This window comes from Scyliorhinus torazame, chromosome 14 (genome assembly GCF_047496885.1).
Source record: "Scyliorhinus torazame isolate Kashiwa2021f chromosome 14, sScyTor2.1, whole genome shotgun sequence".
NCBI lineage: Eukaryota > Metazoa > Chordata > Chondrichthyes > Carcharhiniformes > Scyliorhinidae > Scyliorhinus > Scyliorhinus torazame.
This window is the reverse complement of record NC_092720.1, coordinates 62,992,745-63,013,519: the sequence shown is the minus strand read 5'-3', so window position 1 is coordinate 63,013,519 and position 20,775 is coordinate 62,992,745. Positions and strand designations below refer to the sequence as shown.

The 20,775-nt window shown below is 46.6% G+C and overlaps 1 protein-coding gene across 1 annotated transcript in view; it reads right to left on the bottom strand.

Moving 5' to 3' along the window:
* The window catches only part of atp13a3 (ATPase 13A3), a 199,503-nt gene that overhangs the window by 75,810 nt on the left and 102,918 nt on the right, over window positions 1-20,775 (bottom strand). The window contains 7 exon segments of the mRNA XM_072474301.1: window positions 5,631-5,728; window positions 5,731-5,774; window positions 6,443-6,596; window positions 6,688-6,705; window positions 14,237-14,353; window positions 18,373-18,523; window positions 19,777-19,838. Of these exon segments, the coding sequence (XP_072330402.1) occupies window positions 5,631-5,728; window positions 5,731-5,774; window positions 6,443-6,596; window positions 6,688-6,705; window positions 14,237-14,353; window positions 18,373-18,523; window positions 19,777-19,838 (644 nt within the window).

The following is a 20,775-nucleotide window of genomic DNA, read 5'->3' as shown; positions in this document are numbered from 1 at the left end:
CGCCAGTGATAGCAGGAGCATGTCCCATCTCTTAAAGTCCTCTTTCATTGTTCTACAAGCCAGGATAGGTTTAACTTGTGCAGTGCCTCCCATTCCCAAGCCACCTGGATTCCCAAATATCGAAAGCTCCTTCCTACCATTCTAAACGACAGCTCTCCCAGTCTCTTCTCCTGCCCTCTTGCCTGGATCGCGAACATCTCACTTTTCCCCATGTTCAATTTATACCCCGAAAACGTACCAAACTCCACTAAGATCCGCATAACTTCCCCCATCCCCTCCAACGGGTCTGAGATATACAAGAGCAAGTTATCTGCGTAAAGTGAAACCCGGTGCTCCCCCCCCCCCCCCGCCCCCTCCCCGAACCAGTCCTTTCCAGCACCTAGGGGCTCTTAACGCCATGGTCAGTGACTCTATGGCCAGAGCAAACAGTAGCGGGGAGAGGGGACACACTTGCCTCGTCCCTCGGTATAGTTTAAAATAAGCCGACCGCAACCGGTTCGTACGCACACTAGCTACTGGTGCCTGATAGAGCAACCGCACCCAGCCAATGAAGCCCTCGCCAAACCCAAACCTTCCCAGTACCTCCCACAGGTAATCCCACTCCACCCAATCAAAAGCCTTCTCCACACCCATCGCGACCACCACCTCCATCTCCCCTCCTTCTGAGGGCATCATAATTGCATTTAGGAGCCTTCGAACATTGGCCGTGTGTTGCCTGCCCTTTACAAACCCCGTCTGGTCCTCCCCTATCACCCCTGGGACACAATCCTCTATCCTTGTGGCCAATATCTTAGCCAGCAGTTTGGCATCCACATTCAGAAACAAAATTGGCCTGTATGACCCACATTGCTCCGCATTCTTCTCCCGTTTCAGGATCAATGAAATCGAGGCCTGCGTCCCTTCTCTCTTGCTTCATTAAATGCTCTCACCAGCAGTGGGCTCAATATCTCTGAAAACCTCTTATAAAATTCCACCGGGTAGCCGTCTGGTCCCGGGGCCATGCCAGATTGCATGCCCTCCAACCCCTCCATTATTTCTTCAATTTCAATTGGGGCTCCTAGCCCTTCCATCCTCCCTCGGGAACCTCAACTGACACAAGAACTGCCTCATCCCCTCCACCCCAGCCGGGGGTTCCAACTTGTATAATTTACTGTAAAAGTCCTTAAACACCTCATTCACCCCCGCTAGGTCCAGGAGCGTGATCCCACCTCTACTCTTTACTCTCCCCATCTCCCTGGCCACCTCCCTTTTTCGGAGCTGGTGCACTAATATTTTGCTTGCCTTTTCCCCATACTCATAGATCCCCCCACCCCCCCACCCCTACTGCCTTCCTCAGCTGTTCCACTGCCTTCCCTGTAGTCAACAGCCCAAATTCCAACTGTAACCTCAGCCGCTCGTTCAGTACCCCCGCGTCCGGGGCTTCCGAATATCTCCTGCCCATCTGGAGTATCTCCCCCACTAGCCTAACCCTCTCAGCTCGTTCCACCTTTTCTCTGTGGGCCCGTATCGAGATTAATTCCCCTCTGACCACTGCCGTCAAAGCTTCCTAGACCGCTGCTGCAGAGACCTCCCCCGTATCATTTGTTTCCAGGTAGTTCTGGATGGACTTGTTCACCCGCCCACAGACCGCTTCGTCTGCCAACAACCCGACATCCAGCCTCCATAATAGGTGTTGTCCTCTCTCCAAACTAACCAGTAGATCTACCCAATGCGGGGCATGATCCGATACTGCGATTGCCGAGAACTCAGTATCCGCCACCCCCGGTAGTAGAGCCCTGCTCAGAACAAAAAAGTCGATGCGAGAGTATACCTTGTGGACATGGAAGAAAAAAGAAAACTCCTTCGCTCTTGACCGTCACAAACCTCCATGGGTCTACTCCCCCCATCTGTTCCATAAACCCCTTCAATTCCTTTGCCGTGGCTGGCACCCTCCCTGTCCTGGATTTCGACCGGTCCAATTCCGGATCAATGGCTATGTTAAAATCGCCCCCCATGATCAAGTTATGTGACTCTAAGTCTGGGGTCTTACCTAACACCTGCCTCATAAATTCCACATCGTTCCAGTTCGGAGCATATACGTTCACGAGTACCACCCGCAACCCCTCCAACTTCCCACTCACCATTATGTACCTGACACGATTCTCCCTACCTCAAATGCCACCCATTTATTAATCAGAATCGCTACCCCCCTGGTCTTTGAGTGCAGCCCTGAGTGGAATACTTGGCCAACCCACCCCTTCCTCAATCTAGTCTGGTCTGTAACCTTTAGGTGTGTCTCTTGCAACATTGCCATGTCCACCTTCAGCCCCCTCAGAACACGCGAGCCCTCTTGACCGGCCCATTCAGCCCTCTAACGTTCCATGTAATCAGCCTGGATGGGGGACTTGACCCCCCCCCCCCCCCCCCCCGCCGACTTACCATCACCCTTTTTAGGCCAGCCTCCAGTTCGCATCCCCGGCCTCCTCGAGCCCGCCCTCGTGCATTCGCCGTCCTTGATCTCCCATTTGTCCCCTAGTAACAGTTCCTCCCCTGTCAGCAAAGCAGCTCCCCTCCCCCTTCCCTGGTAACAGCACCAGAAACCCAACCCCCCATATCAAGCTCAAGCTCATCACCTGCTCGCCCCCCACTGTGCTTCCGTGAGCCAGCTGAACTAGCTGACCTGATAGCTCCGCCCATGGCACCAAACTGAACGTCACCCGATTATTCTCCCCCATCCCCCAGTGCGTCTGTGGGTCACATATGAGGACCAGAATTCCAGCAGGTCTTGATAAATGCGCAGCTCACAATTCTCCCACCTGCTGCTCCGCTCTTTCTTGGCCCACTGCAGAATGTGTTCCGTGTCCAGGAACCGGTGCATACATACCACCATCGCCCTCGGCGGCTCCTTCACTCGGGGCTTCTTCGCGAGGGCTCTATGCGCTCTATCCACTTCCAGGGGCTGAGGGAACGCTTCAGCCCCCATCAACTTCTCCAACATGTTCGTCACATAGGCCCTCGCATCCGATCCCTCACTGCCCTCCGGGGAGCTGACGATTCTCAGGTTCTGCCTCCTGGACCTGTTCTCCGAGTCCTCCAGCTTCTCCTGCATTCTTTTCTGGCAGTCATTCATCATCTCCACCTTGGTCTCCAAGGTTATGTATTCCTTGTGCTCGGACACGTTTTTCTTCACCTCCTGGATCGCACGTCCGTGGATTTCTTGATTCTGCACAACCTGATCAATTGAGGCCTTGATCGCGTCCAGCGTGTCCTTCTTAAGCTTGGCGAAGCATTCTTCAAAAAACATCACCAGCTGCTCCGTCGACCACTGTAGTCATCTCCCTGCTTCTCCGCCATGTCTTCCCGCGTTGCCAGCTCTGCTCACGTCTTTCTTGTAAAACGTTGTCTTCTCACACGGCCACTTCTGGTCCAATTCTCCATGCGCTGGAGGTGGACTTCGCCTCACCGTCTCACTCTCCACCGATTCATCCAATAAAATCTGGGGGAAAACGGGAGAAAAAGGTCCAAAAGTCCGTCACAGGCGGGAGCTATCAAATGTGCGACCTACTCCTCCATGGCCGCCACCGAAGTCCGTGGTGATATGTTATTGAAGGTAGACGTGAAGTAGAGGTATATTCAAATCAGCTACAATCTTATTGAATGGTGAAGCAAGTTCAAGGAGCCATGTGGCCTACTCCTGTTAATGATTTGCATGTATGTTCAGAATTGTATTGCTAAATGGTCTTACAATTTCTATATTTATGTTGAATATACATTCAAAAAAATTGATGTATTCAAATCTTTGGGACAGAGAATTGTTTCTATTTAGAAGTTAAAATTTGTCACATAGAAGGATTTTTTAAAAAAAAGATATTTGAACAAGGAAACATCAACAGTTTCTATTTCCCCACTCTCCCAAAATTAAGTTTTACAGCTGAGAAATCCAGTTAGTCATTCAATTAAGCAAGGACTCTTTGGGTCTTGCTATATATAAATTTACACACTACAATGAGCACAACTCCATTCCATAAGACCACAAGACATAGGAGCAGAATTAGGCCACTCGGCCCATCGAGTCTGCTCCACCATTCAATCATGGCTGATACTTTTCTTATCCCCTTTTTCCTGCCTTCTCCCCATAACCCCTGATCCCCTTATTAATCAAGAACTTATCCATCTCTGTCTTAAAGACCCCAAAGTGATTTGGCCTCCACAACCTTCTGCGGCAAAGAGATCCACAGATTCACCACCCTCTGGCTGAAGAAATTCCTCCCCATCTCTGTTTTAAAGGATCGTCCCTTTAGTCTGATTATGTCCTTTGTTTCTAGTTTTTCCGACAAGTGGAAATATCCTCTCCACGTCCACTCTATCCAGGCCATTATGCTGAAATGTTGCAGAGGATTCTGAGCTTCTATTTCGGACAAGTGGTGAGGGGTGAAGGTGGAGTGGGGGCAGCAAAGGAGGGGCAGCTTATGCCCTTATTTAAAAATTGTGTGTGCATCTAGTCCTTCGTTCACTATGGAATTTCTGCTCTCATAGGGCGGGATTCTCCCAATGGGAGTCTAAGTGCCGACGCCGGAGTAAAAACCAGAGTGTTTAACTCCGGCGTTGGCACCCGTTCCCAAACACCTATTCTTCCCCCCTCCGTGGGGCGAGCAGGGGTGTCGCGTGATTTACGGGGGCGGGGCCTCGGCGCTGCGTCAGAGACCCGGCGCCGCGTAAAAGACGCGCACATGCGTCCCGCACATGCACAGTTGGGCCGGTGCCAACTAGCGCATACGCGGTGGCCGTCCTCCCCTAGGCTGCCCCACACAAACTTGGCAGATGGATCCATGCTCGCCAGCGGAAGAAAGGAGGCCCGACGACAGAGAGGCCGGCCCGCCGATCGGTTGGTCCCGATCACATACCAGGCCACTCCGGAGGCCCCCACAGGGAACGGAGCCCCCCCCACCCCAGGCCGCCCCCCCAAGCCTTCGCAATGAGTACCGGCCGGCAGCGACCAGGTGTAGACGGCGCCGGCGGGACTAGGCCGGTTACGCGCGGCCCGCGGCCCGGCATGATTCGCCGTTTCCGAGCGGCCCGGCATGATTCGCGCGGCGCTGGCTTCGGGAGGGGGGTGGGTGGGTGGGAGTGGGAGAATCGTGTGCGGGGGTCAGGGCGGCGTGGTGCGATTCGCGCAGCGTCCCGGCGATTCGCCCACCTGGTGGTGGGGGGGGGGGAGGGGGGGGGGGGGGGGGGGGGGGGGGAGATACCGCCCTATATTTCTGGTGTCCACAATAAATGAACCCAGGAAATAGAGAATAGCATGATCACCCTGATAGTGTGCATCATAAATGTTGAGTGTTTTGTAAAAGCAAGTTAAAATTAAATTGTCTGATCCCAGGATGCATAATTCTTCAACACATATCTGATTCCTGGGGCCTGCAGATCCCCGATGGTGGTCTTCTGTCACCCTAAATCTTGCCCATGTCAGGCAGCTGGACCGCGATTCTTGTCAGGTTCAGGCACAAAACCAATCCAGAATTTGGAAAATAAGCTTGTGCAACAAAAATCTCACAAGCACTCATTATTTACATTTATCGTTTGCCCCAACCATGCCCACACACCAATCTCAATTTGAAATACTACATGAAGCTGAAAATTAATTCTATTACCTGCTGACATTCTGCACTTTGTGCCAAGTTAGTTTAGATCCTAATTTCCTATGAGCAAGTGCTATGACTCTGAAGCCTCAAGTGCTATGACTCTGAAGCCTTGTTTTGTATAAATATTCAATACTTCAGAAAACTTGTTAGGAACTGAAAAATAAAATATACAGAAAATCATCATATGGGCAACAAATAACCTTTAAGTCAAACAGTTTGCAAGTACAATGTAAAACATACGAATATAGAATCATAGATTCCCTGCAGTGCAGAGGAAGATATTTAGCCCATCGAGTCTGCACCAACCCTCTGCCTAGGGCCACTCTGCTGCCCTAACCCCGTAACCCCACCTAACCTGCACATCTTTGGACACATGGGTTATTTTAGTATGGTCAATCCACCTAATCTCCACACCTTTGGACTGTGGGAGGAAACCGGAGCACCCAGAGGAAACGGGGAGAATGTGCAAAATCCACACAGTCACCCAAGGCCGGAATTGAACCAGGGTTCCTGGCGCTGTGAGTCAGCAGTGCTAACCATTGTGCTGCCCATATTAATATACTCCTATCAATACTCCCCCCATTATCTTAATAGGGTGTTAAGCAATTTATAATAATAGGTTAATATCCACATCACGATAAAGCAGAGGAATTTGAAAGGAACCGGTCAAACATTTGCACAGAAATTTCTACTCTTCCAAATGTTAGAGAATTCATAGAATTTAGAAATATTCTATCAAAACATTGATTTCAATTTAGGTCAATTTACAATACAGGGCAACAACTCAAAAACAAATTAGCAAATTGTACCTACTACTTTACCTGTCTCTGCCTTGCATAAGTTAGCAACCATCTCAGGTGCACCTTTTAAGTAAGCATCCATATGTTTTTCACCCAGCACTCTGGCTACAACGCTCATTCGTTGCAAAGCAGAAGAAAATGGAAACTGCTTTACGATACCTATTTCATATGATGCCTGCACAGAAATAATGTGAATAAGTATCAGTATAATAACCGTTTCTGAATAAAAATAGATTTGATTTTCCAGTAAAAAAAAGTGTACTTACTGGGAGATCATACATTTCCTGCAAAACAAATAGAATGTTAAGTACATTATATTGAATTTTTCAATTTAAACATGTTATAAATGAATGCTGGTTAAATTTATACTGCTAATATGGCAGCGAAGAATCACGTTCAGAGTGTCTTTATAGAATACTTAATAACAGTGCAGGCTGCTCGGTGTACTCTAAGCCAAATGTTTTAACACTGCAAAATGTTTTCATATGGCATTTCTCATGTACAATCCATCCTACAATTTACAATTAATTAATAGAAGTTAACATTGCGTAAAGACATCTAAACTAGGAAAACCCTTCGACTCAGAATTGGTATATGTAGTGCATGCATGCTTCTTGATCCGGTGTATCAAGGAAGTCAAAAGAAACAATCCTAATTTTGATCTGGTATTTTGATCTGTAAACAATTGGGCAAAAGTACAGAAAAGAGCAGTCTAAGGGAAAGTTTAATGTGATCTAGGAGTCGGAAATATCCAAGACCAGAAACCTGGGGCGCAATTCTCCCATCGGGAGACTAGGTCCCGACGCCGGAGTGAAAACCGGAGTGTTTCACTCCGGCGTCGGAGGCTGTTCCCAGCCCCCTATTCTCCTGCCCACGGGGGGCTAGGAGCGGCGCCGCGTAAATGACGTCACCCGCGCATGCGCGGTTGCCGTCCTCCCCGCGACCGCCCCGCAAGAAGATGGCGGATCGATCTTGCGGGGCAGCGGAGGAAAGGAGGACCTCCTTCAGAGAGGCCGGGCCATCGATCGGTGGGCACCGATCGCGGGCCAGACCCCTTTTGAGCCCCCCCACAGTGCAAGAACCCCCCTCGCCCCCCCCCCACTGGCCGCAGCCCCCCAGCGTTCCCGCGCTGTTCCCGCCGGCAGCGACCAGGTGTGGATGGCACCGGCGGGAACCTGTTGTGTTGGGCAGGCCGCTCGGCCCATTCGAGCTGGAGAATCGCCACTCGCCCATTACCAACGGCAAGCGGCGATTCTCCCAGCGGCCAGCTGTGATTCGCGGCGCTCCGGTTTGGGGGGGGTGGGAGAATTGCGTGCGGGCGTCGGGACGGCGTGGCAGGACTCGCGCGGCGCCCGGGCGATTCTCCCACCCGGCGTGAGGGCGGGGGGGGGGGGGGGGGAGGGAGAGAGGGAAGAGAGAATTCCGCCCCCTGGTATTTAGTTCTAAAAGGTTGATGTTCAATGAAATAAGGAACAACTTCAGCGAATAAGTTTGGTTGTTGTTCAACAATGTTCCGTGGAAGGCAAACGGACAATTTTAATGATATAATGCTCAGTATGTAGAATAAATACATTCCTAAACCTCAAAATGAATATTGAAAAGGGAAGAGCTGAGCAACATGACCGCTCCAAATAAAGAAATGTTCAGCAAAAGCAATGATCTAGAAATTAGATTCATTAAAAAATAAAGGCACGCCCAAAATGTTCCGCCCATCTCACTAAATCAAACTGGTGAACTGTGGCCACCATTTTTAGACCTAGACCAGTTTGCAACTGTGGAACGGCTGCAAGATCAATTAGCTCAAATAGCAGCCAAGGGGGAAGATGGTGAGGTTGCTGTGCAGGGTGATTGTTATGGGAAAGTGGGATGGCCAGGAAGGGTTTGTGCTTTAATGTAGACCACCACCTGAGCCTACAACTTTGAAGTGGAGCACTCTTGCTCACAGCTTTAAAGTGGTGCACTGCTGCCGCACCTGGTTTCACACTAAGGCAAGTAAATAAAATTTTAACTTATCTTTCAGGTGTCTGCCTCCAGTGGTTCCATTGAGGCTAATGGTTTGAGTGCCAAACACCAGAAAAAACTGACCGTAGCATGTGCAGTGCATGCTATAGTCATTCACAGACCAGGACACAGAAGTGGACAAAATAATAACACGTGAAACTTAATGTCGGAAACCATTAAGTGCTACTTATAGAAAGAAGGAATAAGTGACTGACATGCTCCACAAATGTATTGTAATAGCTAAGAATTAAATTAATCCTGACCTGACAACCTTCACAGACTGTGTTAGTTGTGGTTCAGTGGCAGCACACTCCTTTTTGAATCACACGGTTTGAACACAAAAATCAAGACTGATACTCCAATGTGGTACCAAGACAGCAGTGCATTGCTGGAGGTGCCATCTTTTGGGTGGGACATTAAACTAACATCACATTTTCTTGCTGAGATGGATGTAAAAGACTGTGGCACTATTCTAAAGAACAGCTGGGAAGGTATCCTCAGTGTCCTTGCCAATATTTACCCCTCAATCAACATCACAAAAACATAATTATCTGCTGTTTGTGAAAGTTTGCTGAGCATAAATTAGTGCCATGTTTCCGACATAACAATAGTGATTACACTTCAAAATGTACTTCAATAACTGTAAAGTGCTTTGAGAACTCCAGTGATTGTGAAAAACACGATAAATCATTTCCCCTTTCAAGATTCAACACTTAACATGCCATCAACTTCAAGCAGCAGTAATCAACAAAGTGAAAGAAGGTGTTGATAGACTGAAGGGCCAGAGGGAAGGTAGGTGGCAGCCAAGGGCCCTCAGAGAAGGCAGGTCGGGCAGGGAGCCCGGAGGAAGGTTGGGGGAACTAAAGGAAATGCAAAAGTCAGGGACAAAAGGTGCGGAGAGATAAGGTTTTGAGGAAAGACAATGGAAGGTTGGAGGGAGAGAAAGAGACAGAGGGCTGGCATGGAGAGGGCCAGCATGGAGCTGGAAGCCTGGGAGACCTAGCACAGAAGATTTCAGGGATGGTGAAGGGTTGCAAAATGTTTTATGGACAAGTACAGGATTTTTAGAACTGATTTCCAAGGGTTTCAGGAGCGAGTGTAGATCAAGGATCATGAGAGTAATGGGCAATTGAGATATGTTCATCAGAAGACATTCAGCAAAGTTTGGAGCAAAACACATGTGATTAAGTTTGGACATTTTGGAGCTTCTAAAGAATAATGAATGAGAGACAAGCAAGAGGCCATTAGAAAAACTGCTGAAAGAAATGACAGCCATAGACAAGGATCCAGCAGTAGGAGGCTGATAGAGGTGGAAGTGGGTAGCATTTATCTTGGTGACAAATCGGATGTGTGATTTAAAACTCAGTTCATGACTGAAACGTCAGAGACACTACGGAAAGTTTAATTCAGTGGCAGTGGGGCAGATGTATTCAGTAACAAGGTAACAGACATAGATTATCATAGAATTTACAGTGCAGAAGGAGGCCATTCGGCCCATCGAGTCTGCACCGGCTCTTGGAAAGAGCACCCTACCCAAGGTCAACACCTGCACCCTATCTCAGTAACCCCACCCAACACTAAGGGCAATTTTGGACACTAAGGGCAATTTATCATGGCCAATCCACCTAACCTGCACATCTTTGGACTGCGGGAGGAAACCGGAGCACCCAGAGGAAACCCACGCACACACGGGGAGGATGTGCAGACTCCGCACAGACAGTGACCCAAGCCGGAATCGAACCTGGGACCCTGGAGCTGTGAAGCAATTGTGCTATCCACAATGCTTCCGTGCTGCCCCTATTTGCCCCTACATTGGAGGCTAGTGTTTAGCTCAGTGGGCTAAGACAGCTGGTTTGTGATGCAGAGCAAGGCCAACAGCACGGCTTCAATTCCCACGCTGGCTGAGGTTATCCATGAAGGCCCCGTTTTCTCAACCTTGCCCCTCGCTCGAGATGTGATCCTCAGGTTAAACCAACACCTCAAAAGAGAAAGCAGCCTATGGCCATCTGGGACAATGGCAACTTTTCCTTACCTTTAATAGATTTTGAACTAAGGACAAAAATAATGGCTCTGCTCTTCACTATGTTTAACTATGTTCCTTTTAATTTTTTAATTTATTGTCACAAGTAGGCTTACATTAACACTGCAATGAAGTTACTGTGAAAAGCCCTTAGTCGTCACATTCCGGTACACAGAGAGAGAATTCAGAATGTCCAATTCACCTAACATGCATGTCTTTCAGGACTTGTGGGAGGAAACCGGAGCACCCAGAGGACACCCACGCAGATACCGGGAAAACGTGCAGACCCCGCACAGACAGTGACCCAAGCCAGGAATCAAACCTTGGATCCTGCCTCCTGAAAGAGACTCCAGGATGGTATGTTGCCTCCCTGGTGCCAGGGTCCAGGATGTCTCCGAACGGGTAGAGGGAATCCTGAAGGGGGAGGGCAAACAGGCAGAGGTCGTTGTACATATTGGTACTAACGACATAGGCAGGAAGGGGCATGAGGTCCTGCAGCAGGAGTTCAGGGAGCTAGCAGAAAGTTAAAAGACAGGACCTCGAGGGTTGTAATCTCGGGATTACTCCCTGTGCCACGTGCCAGTGAGGCTAGAAATAGGAAGATAGAGCAGACAAACACGTGGCTAAACAGCTGGTGTAGGAGGGAGGGTTTCCGTTATCTGGACCACTGGGAGCTCTTCCGGGGCAGGTGTGACCTGTATAAGATGGACGGGTTGCATCTAAACCGGAGAGGCATAAATATCCTGGCCGCGAGGTTTGCTAGTGTCACACGGGAGGGTTTAAACTAGTATGGCAGGGGGGTGGGCACGGGAGCAATAGGTCAGAAGGTGAGAGCATTGAGGGAGAACTAGGGAATAGGAACAGTGTGGCTCTGAGGCAGAGCAGACGGGGAGAAGTTGCTGAACACAGCGGGTCTGGTGGCCTGAAGTGCATATGTTTTAATGCAAGGAGCATTACGGGTAAGGCAGATGAACTTAGAGCTTGGATTAGTACTTGGAACTATGATGTTGTTGCCATTACAGAGACCTGGTTGAGGGAAGGGCAGGATTGGCAGCTAAACGTTCCAGGATTTAGATGTTTCAGGCGGGATAGAGGGGGATGTAAAAGGGGAGACGGAGTTGCGCTACTTGTTCGGGAGAATATCACAGCTATAGAATGAGCCCGGCCAGGTGGTAGATGTTTCAGTAGGGGAGCATTTCGGTAACAGTGACCACAATTCAGTAAGTTTTAAAGTACTGGTGGACAAGGATAAGAGTGGTCCGAGGACGAATGTGCTAAATTGGGGGAAGGCTAATTATAACAATATTAGGCGGGAACTGAAGAACATAGATTGGGGGCGGATGTTTGAGGGCAAATCAACATCTGACATGTGGGAGGCTTTCAAGTGTCAGTTGAAAGGAATACAGGACAGGCATGTTCCTGTGAGGAAGAAAGATAAATACGGCAATTTTCGGGAACCTTGGATGACGAGTGATATTGTAGGCCTCGTCAAAAAGAAAAAGGAGGCATTTGTCAGGGCTAAAAGGCTGGGAACAGACGAAGCCTGTGTGGCATATAAGGAAAGTAGGAAGGAACTTAAGCAAGGAGTCAGGAGGGCTAGAAGGGGTCATGAAAAGTCATTGGCAAATAGGGTTAAGGAAAATCCCAAGGCTTTTTACACGTACATAAAAAGCAAGAGGGTAGCCAGGGAAAGGGTTGGCCCACTGAAGGATAGGCAAGGGAATCTATGTGCGGAGCCAGAGGAAATGGGCGAGGTACTAAATGAATACTTTGCATCAGTATTCACCAAAGAGAAGGAATTGGTAGATGTTGAGTCTGGAGAAGGGGGTGTAGATAGCCTGGGTCACATTGTGATCCAAAAAGACGAGGTGTTGGGTGTCTTAAAAAATATTAAGGTAGATAAGTCCCCAGGGCCTGATGGGATCTACCCCAGAATACTGAAGGAGGCTGGAGAGGAAATTGCTGAGGCCTTGACAGAAATCTTTGGATCCTCGCTGTCTTCAGGGGATGTCCCGGAGGACTGGAGAATAGCCAATGTTGTTCCTCTGTTTAAGAAGGGTAGCAAGGATAATCCCGGGAACTACAGGCCGGTGAGCCTTACTTCAGTGGTAGGGAAATTACTGGAGAGAATTCTTCGAGACAGGATCTACTCCCATTTGGAAGCAAATGGACGTATTAGTGAGAGGCAGCATGGTTTTGTGAAGGGGAGGTCGTGTCTCACTAACTTGATAGAGTTTTTCGAGGAGGTCACTAAGATGATTGATGCAGGTAGGGCAGTAGATGTTGTCTATATGGACTTCAGTAAGGCCTTTGACAAGGTCCCTCATGGTAGACTAGTACAAAAGGTGAAGTCACACGGGATCAGGGGTGAACTGGCAAGGTGGATACAGAACTGGCTAGGCCATAGAAGGCAGAGGGTAGCAATGGAGGGATGCTTTTCTAATTGGAGGGCTGTGACCAGTGGTGTTCCACAGGGATCAGTGTTGGGACCTTTGCTGTTTGTAGTATATATAAATGATTTGGAGGAAAATGTAACTGGTCTGATTAGTAAGTTTGCAGACGACACAAAGGTTGGTGGAATTGCGGATAGCGATGAGGACTGTCTGAGGATACAGCAGGATTTAGATTGTCTGGAGACTTGGGCGGAGAGATGGCAGATGGAGTTTAATCCGGACAAATGTGAGGTAATGCATTTTGGAAGGGCTAATGCAGGTAGGGAATATACAGTGAATGGTAGAACCCTCAAGAGTATTGAAAGTCAAAGAGATCTAGGAGTACAGGTCCACAGGTCATTGAAAGGGGCAACACAGGTGGAGAAGGTAATCAAGAAGGCATACGGCATGCTTGCCTTCATTGGCCGGGGCATTGAGTATAAGAATTGGCAAGTCATGTTGCAGCTGTATAGAACCTTAGTTAGGCCACACTTGGAGTATAGTGTTCAATTCTGGTCGCCACACTACCAGAAGGATGTGGGGGCTTTAGAGAGGGTGCAGAAGAGATTTACCAGAATGTTGCCTGGTATGGAGGGCATAAGCTATGAGGAGCGATTGAATAAACTCGGTTTGTTCTCACTGGAACGAAGGAGGTTGAGGGGCGACCTGATAGAGGTATACAAAATTATGAGGGGCATAGACAGAGTGGATAGTCAGAGGTTTTTCCCCAGGGTAGAGGGGTCAATTACTAGGGGGCATAGGTTTAAGGTGAGAGGGGCAAGGTTTAGAGTAGATGTACGAGGCAAGTTTTTTACGCAGAGGGTAGTGGGTGCCTGGAACCCGCTACCGGAGGTGGTAGTGGAAGCAGGGACGATAGGGACATTTAAGGGGCATCTTGACAAATATATGAATAGGATGGGAATAGAAGGATACGGCCCCAGGAAGTGTAGAAGATTGTAGTTTAGTCGGGCAGTATGGTCGGCACGGGCTTGGAGGGCCGAAGGGCCTGTTCCTGTGCTGTACATTTCTTTGTTCTTTGTTCTTTGTTGTTCTTATCTGCATATGGAGAGACTATACCTATCAGAAGATGCAGGTGGGTTTTCTTTGGCTTTTATCAATATAGTGGATGACATGTTCCATCTTATAATGAGGCTAAGGAGGCAATTTAGCACTCAAGAAATGGACACTGCTTGACCAAATTTCTATGCCAATATTTTCTGTAGTCTTTTTAAAAATTATTTTGAGCACTAAATGGAAGTGCATTGTCTGATAAACATTGGGATTTACAGGATTAGGAAAGACAATCATGGACCATCTAGTCACTCATAATTAAGGTAATTTAAAGCTGCCTTAAAAAAATACCAATTCATGATCCACCACTGTCTCGTGTTCAAGGAGAAGCTGTTTCCAAGGTCTAACTACAGTGGGCATTATTTGATTATGTAAAGCAGTCTCTTCTTCAGTTGCTTCCTCAAGAACCTTTAATAAAAAGCATAATAAAACAGTATTAACGTTATGAAACCTGGTCAATGTTACTCCTACAAAAGGAGCATAATTTATCTTTTCTCATAGAATACTGGCCCAAATTTTGCATTCATAAACAAAATGGTGCCAGCCATTCATTACGCTCACACATGCCCAGACACTTTTAGTGGATGTTTATACTGTGCCTTGCCGTAATTAGATATCGAAACAGTGTTATGTGCTCCGCAGGAGATCTGGGACCTGTGTGAAGAGGGCAAGCAATTTTCTATTTCTTTAACTAATTGGAATTGTTGAGGCAGAGTTTACACAATTCATTTTTTTCCAATTAAGGGGCATTTTGGAATGCCAATCCACCTAGCCTGCACATCTTTGGGTTGTGGGGACGAAACCCACGCAAACACGGGAAGAATGTGCAAACTCCACCGAACAGTGACCCAGAGTTGGGATCGAACCTGGGATCTCGGCCGTGAGGCAGCAGTGCTAACCACTGGACCACGGTGCTGCCCACAAATTAGAATATTTAATTCAATGCCAGATCCTGAATAGAAATCTAAATAAACAGATGGAAAAAAGATGCAATTACGAGACAGGATCAAAGAGAAAAAAATTGTAAAAGGAACATATTTTTACAACACTTGCCAATAATTAACCTTGAAAGATGGAGACTTGTTAGGAAAATAAAGGTAGTTTTAAGGGATTTATATTTGTAGTGATAGACATTAGAAATAAGGTATACTTTAAAAAAAAAAAATTTTGTGTACCCAATTCTTTTTTTTCCAATTAAGGGGCAATTTAGCGTGGCCAATCCACCTATCTGCACATTTTTTTGGATTGTGGGGGTGAGACCCATGCAGACATGGGGAGAATGTACAAACTCCACACGGAGAGTGATCCGGGGCCGGCATCGAACCGGGTCCTCAGAGGCGTGAGGCAGCAGTGCTAACCACTGTGCCACCCTAACGCTATCCCCTTAACTCTTTAACACAACCTAACGGTTGGACACGAAGGGGCAATCTGGACACTAAGGGGCAATCTACTTTATTTTTCAAAGCAGAAAGCACTTAACTGCTTTTGATGTGGTCAGGAGCTTTCAGTTACTGCTGTAATCGGGGTTGGGTGGGAGCCTGCTGTCAATGGGAGCCCCTACTCTCACAGGGAAGTTTTTGTTACGGGGGAAAGCCTCTGTTACGGGGTCGGGGGGGGCCTCTGTTACTGGGGGGGGGCCTTTGTTACCGGGAGGGGGGGGGGTGGCCTCTGTTACCAGGAGGGTAGGGGGCCTCTGTAACCGGGAGGGGGTGGGGGCCTCTGTTACCGGGAGGGGGGTGGGGGCCTCTGTTACCGGGAGGGGGGTGGGGGCCTCTGTTACCGGGAGGGGGGTGGGGGCCTCTGTTACCGGGAGGGGGGTGGGGGCCTCTGTTACCGGGAGGGGGGTGGGGGCCTCTGTTACCGGGGGAATACTGTTACTGGGGGAGGGGGCGGGGTGATTCTGTTACTGGGGGCGGGCTCTGTTATCCAGGAGGGGACCTCTGTTACTGTGGGGGGCCTCTGTTACAGGGGGCCGGGGGGGAGGGGGGCCTGTTACGAGGGGGGGCCCTCCGTTTCCAGGGAAGGGTCTCTGTTACGGGGGGTGGTCCTCTGTTACCGGGGGCGGCTCTGTTACGGGGGGTGGTCCTCTGTTACTGATGGGAGAGACCTCTGTTACCGGGGGGGGTGGGGGGGGGGGGGGGGCGCTATTACAAGCCAATTTTCATTGCCAACGATTGTTTGTATTTGATTAAGACATACCACACCATGAAAAACGCATTTACACTTGAATGGACATACCCAACCTTTACACAAGAATACAATAATTAGGAGCGAGAGTAGACCATATGGTCCTGCATGCTTGCTCTATCATTTATCACAACTTTGGCTGTTCTTGACCTTCAACACTTCCCTGCCCGGTCCTCATATCCCTCGATTCCCAAAGGGACCAAAACATTATCCATCCTAGCCTTAAGTATTCAGTGATGAAGCATCCACAAGCCTCTGGTGTAGAGATTTCCAAAGATTCATGACCCTTTGAGTGAAGTAATTTCTCCTCATCTCAATACTAAATGACCGATCCCTTATCCTGAGATTGTGCACTCTCGTTTTAGATTCCCCGACCAGCGGAAATAATTTTTCAGCATCTACACTTATCAATTCTCTTCAGAATCATGAATGTTTTTTTTGTTTTTTTTGAAATACATTTTAGAGTACCCAATTCATTTTTTCCAATTAAGGGCAATTTATCACGGCCAATCCACCTATGCTGCACATCTTTGGGTTGTGGGGGTGAAACCCACGCAAACGTGGGGAGAATGTGCAAACTCCACACGGACAGTGACCCAGAGCTGGGATCGAACCTGGGACCTCAGCACCGTGAGGCAGTAGTGCTAACCACTGGACCACCATGCTGCCCCAGAATCATGAATGTTTTAATGAGAGCGCTTCATTTTTCTAAACTGCAGAGAAAATAAACCTAATTTTCTCAGCCTCCTATGATAGGAAAACTCTCTCAGGACCAATTTAAGTGATCCTTCACTGTATGGCTGTAAGGCAAGTATATATTTACCTAAATGTGGAGAGCAAAACTGCACACAGTACTCCAGATGTTGTGTCACCAAAACTCTGTACATCTCTAGCAAGATATCTGTATTCCTGTACTCCAATCACCTTGCAATAAAAGCCAAAATCCTATTTGCCTTCCTAATTGCTTGTTGTACCTGCATGTTAACTGTCTGTGTTCCTTGTACAAGCACAAGTCTCTTTGAACATCCACACTTACAATTTTTTCACCTTTTAAAAAATATTCAGCTTTTCTATTCTTTTTATGATTCCACATTTTCCTACATTATAATCCAACTGCAATCTTGTTGCCCACTCACTTAATCTGTCTCTATCTTAGCCTCTGTGCCCTCCCCACAGTTTACCTTTCCATCTAGCTTTGTATCATCCACAATGACTCTGTCTCTTCATCAGCACTGTTGCACAGTGGTTAGTACTGTTGCTTCACAGCGCCAGGGTCCCAGCTTCTATTCCCTGCTTGGGTCACTGTCTGTGTGGAGTCTGCACGTTCTCCCGGTGTGTGCGTGGGTTTCCTCCCTCAAGTCCCGAAAGACGTGCTGTTAGGTGAATTGGACATTCTGAATTCTCCCTCTGTGTACCCGAACAGGCGCCGGAATGTGGCGACTCGGGGCTTTTCACAGTAACTTCATTGCAGTGTTAATGTAAGTCTACTTGTGACAATAAAGATTATTATTAAGTCATTATTGTAAATGGCTGAGGCCCCAGCATTGATCCTTTTGGCACTCCAGTACTCACTGTCTGCCAACTTGAGAAAGCCCTGTGTTCTGCCCACTCTCTGCTTCTAACCTATTAAACAATCCTCTATCCATGCTAATATATTACCTCCAACTCCATGCACACTTGTCTTGCCTATTAACCTTTTGCGTGGCACCTTATCAACAGCTTTTTGTAAATCCAGGCATTCTACATCTACTGGTTTCTCTTTGTCTACTTTACTAGTTACATCTGCTGCATTTCGCAGGTATCTGGTGGACGAGTATCACCTTACACCCTATCATATCTGAATGCCAAGTCTCTCAACTAGTAGCACAACTTCTGGAGAAATAGCACAGCCTGGGCAGTAACTTTCCCATTTAATAGTTTAAGTGACTGTTCAAAACGCTCCTTAAGGTGGTGCATTGGTAATCTCATCATTACTGTTACTGCAAAATCCAGGCCAATGTGATTACTATTTCATCCTAATTAATTTCAACATGTGTATTAAAAAAACTACAAAATATTAGCTAATAAATAGCCAATTATCTTTTTTTGATACATATTTGATAAATTTCACTCTTTAAAAACTTTCTGCAACAAACATTTCTTACAGTTCAATGTATTTAAAATGACTCAGTTTGCTACTAAGCCAGACATCAGTTTTCAGTCTGAAGGTTTCGCTGAGTTATTAAATAAATACGACTCACCCAACCAGTTTCTTCAAACATCTTCAAATCTAATGGATCACCAGATAATTTCCCATCAATTTTAGTGAGTGTGTGGCAGGTTGCCATGCAAGCCATAAACTGTGACTTCACCAAGCTCTCCTTACAAATGTTTTGTTCCGATGGCAAAAAACTAAAGATAGGACAAAACATGCATCAAATCTCTTCCTTTGTTTTTCAATTGCATCAAATGGAAGATTTTACAAAATAAACTAAAAGATGTTTTTTGGAATCCAGTAAAAAGTTGCAAAAATGGCTATAATGAAGACATAAGCATGTTATCCACACACACCGTGTTAATTAAATTGACTTAAATAATGCTGCTATGGCATTAAAACACTGAACACTGATGGATAGGGGAGGCAGTGGCGTAGTGGTATTGTCACTGGACTAATAAGCCATGATAACCAGGGTAATGCTCTGGGGACCTGAGTTCAAATCCCACCAGGGCAGATGTTGTATTTGAATTCAATAACAAATCTGGAATTAAAAAATCTAATGATGACCATGAAACCATTGCCGATTGTCATAAAAATACATCTGGTTCACTAATGTCCTACAGGGAAGGAAATCTGGCCTAAATGTAACTCCAGACTCACAGCAATGTCATAGAATCATAGAATTATCATTGAATTTACAGTGCAGAAGGAGGCCATTCGTCAAGTCTTCGGCCCTTGAAAAGATCTCCTCACTTAAGCCCATGTCTCCACCCTATCCCCTTAACTCAGTAACCCCACCCAACCCAATGTGGTTGACTCTTAAATGCCCTCAGGGATGGGCAATGAATGCTGGCCATTTGGCCAACAACGCCACATCCCATGAATGAAAAGAAAAACCTGCTCAGCCTGAATTTAACTATCGCATCTGAGGGATCAAAATTGAACCAAATATTTGTATTATTCAAATCCAGCTTTTAGCTGCATTTAAAAAAAATGTTCTTATCCTTAATTTTACCGACAAAACTCCTATCCAGAATCAGATCCAGTGATTTGACCAAGTTCACTTCCAAAGTTGGAATTCAGGGATGCTGAGGTAGCCAAACCAAAAATGTTTTCTGCTTTCACTCAACACAGTGCAAGGAAGGAAAAATACTACCTAGAATTCCACAAATTGGCAAATCAAGTAGAAGTGAAGCACAAATCTTCTTACTGCCAAAGAGAGAATGAGGGCACAAAAACTATTTTCAAAAAAGATTGTTCCTGTAAATGCTGTGCACAACTGTTTGCATCCTAGCTTTGATTCACAAACAACAGACCACCTTACAAATGGCCACTGCACTCAGCACATTCAACTGAAATTCATGAACTATGCCTGCCCCGTTAGTCCAAGACTTTTCGGATTATATGAAGCTTCGATATCACGTGTACAATTATTTTTTTTCCAGACCTATTATCTTCCACTCTTTGAATTCCCCAAATATCCAGGCCTTCTTCAGTAAGTGTTCCAGTCTAAAGACAAGAAAGGGTGAAACTTTTAGAAACTGAAATTATTTTTAACAAAAATCTATTATGCAAATATTAGCATGCAGCATTGCATTATAAAACATGGCTGACCCGACATCTAGATGCCTTAATCTTCTTGAGGGCAATCTAGTTTCAACCTGGAACAGTTTGTCTTTCAAACTACAAGAGTATTAAGATAATACACAGCAGGTGATTCAACAGAGAAAAGACTGGTAATAGCTTTTTTGGATGTGCACTTTTCAATAAAACCCAAAGGCAAATTAGAACATTTTAATCAGACTAGAGAAAAAGTAAGAAGACAATCAGACAAAAAAAGTGATTATATTTATATAAAATCTTTAAAGAGGCAAAATGTCCCAAGTGCTTCACAGTACTATAAACAAAATTGAATAGACTACCATGTAAAACTTAATCAAAGATGTTGATTTGAAGGAGTTTTTAAAGGATGAAAGAAAAGCAGAGGTTTAGGGGGGAAATTATTCATCTGAGCACCAGAGTGCAGCGACCAGAGTTGAAGCAATTAAAATTATAGGTGCTGAGAGGTCAGAATTGGAGAAGCGCACATATCTTGGGAGGGTTATATAGCTGAAAGTTATTACCAAGATGGGAAAGAAGAGGCCCTGGAAAGATTTAAAAACCAGAACGAGAATATTAAATTTGAGGTATTTCTGGTTTGGGAACCAACATATGTCAGCAAGCACAGGGATGATAAGTGATTAGGGTGCAGGCAGCAGAATGACTGGGGGAACTAATTGTTTAAATAGCTGTAAAGTGCTTAATAGAAGATTGTGAGCAAAACTGAAGGGATCATTAGTGAGACAGTGCATTTAAAAAGGTCAATAAAATATTTAAATAGTGGACAGGCTGTCCATAAAACCAAAAATCAGAATCAAATTGGTTAAATGGAGCCAAATTGAAGTGT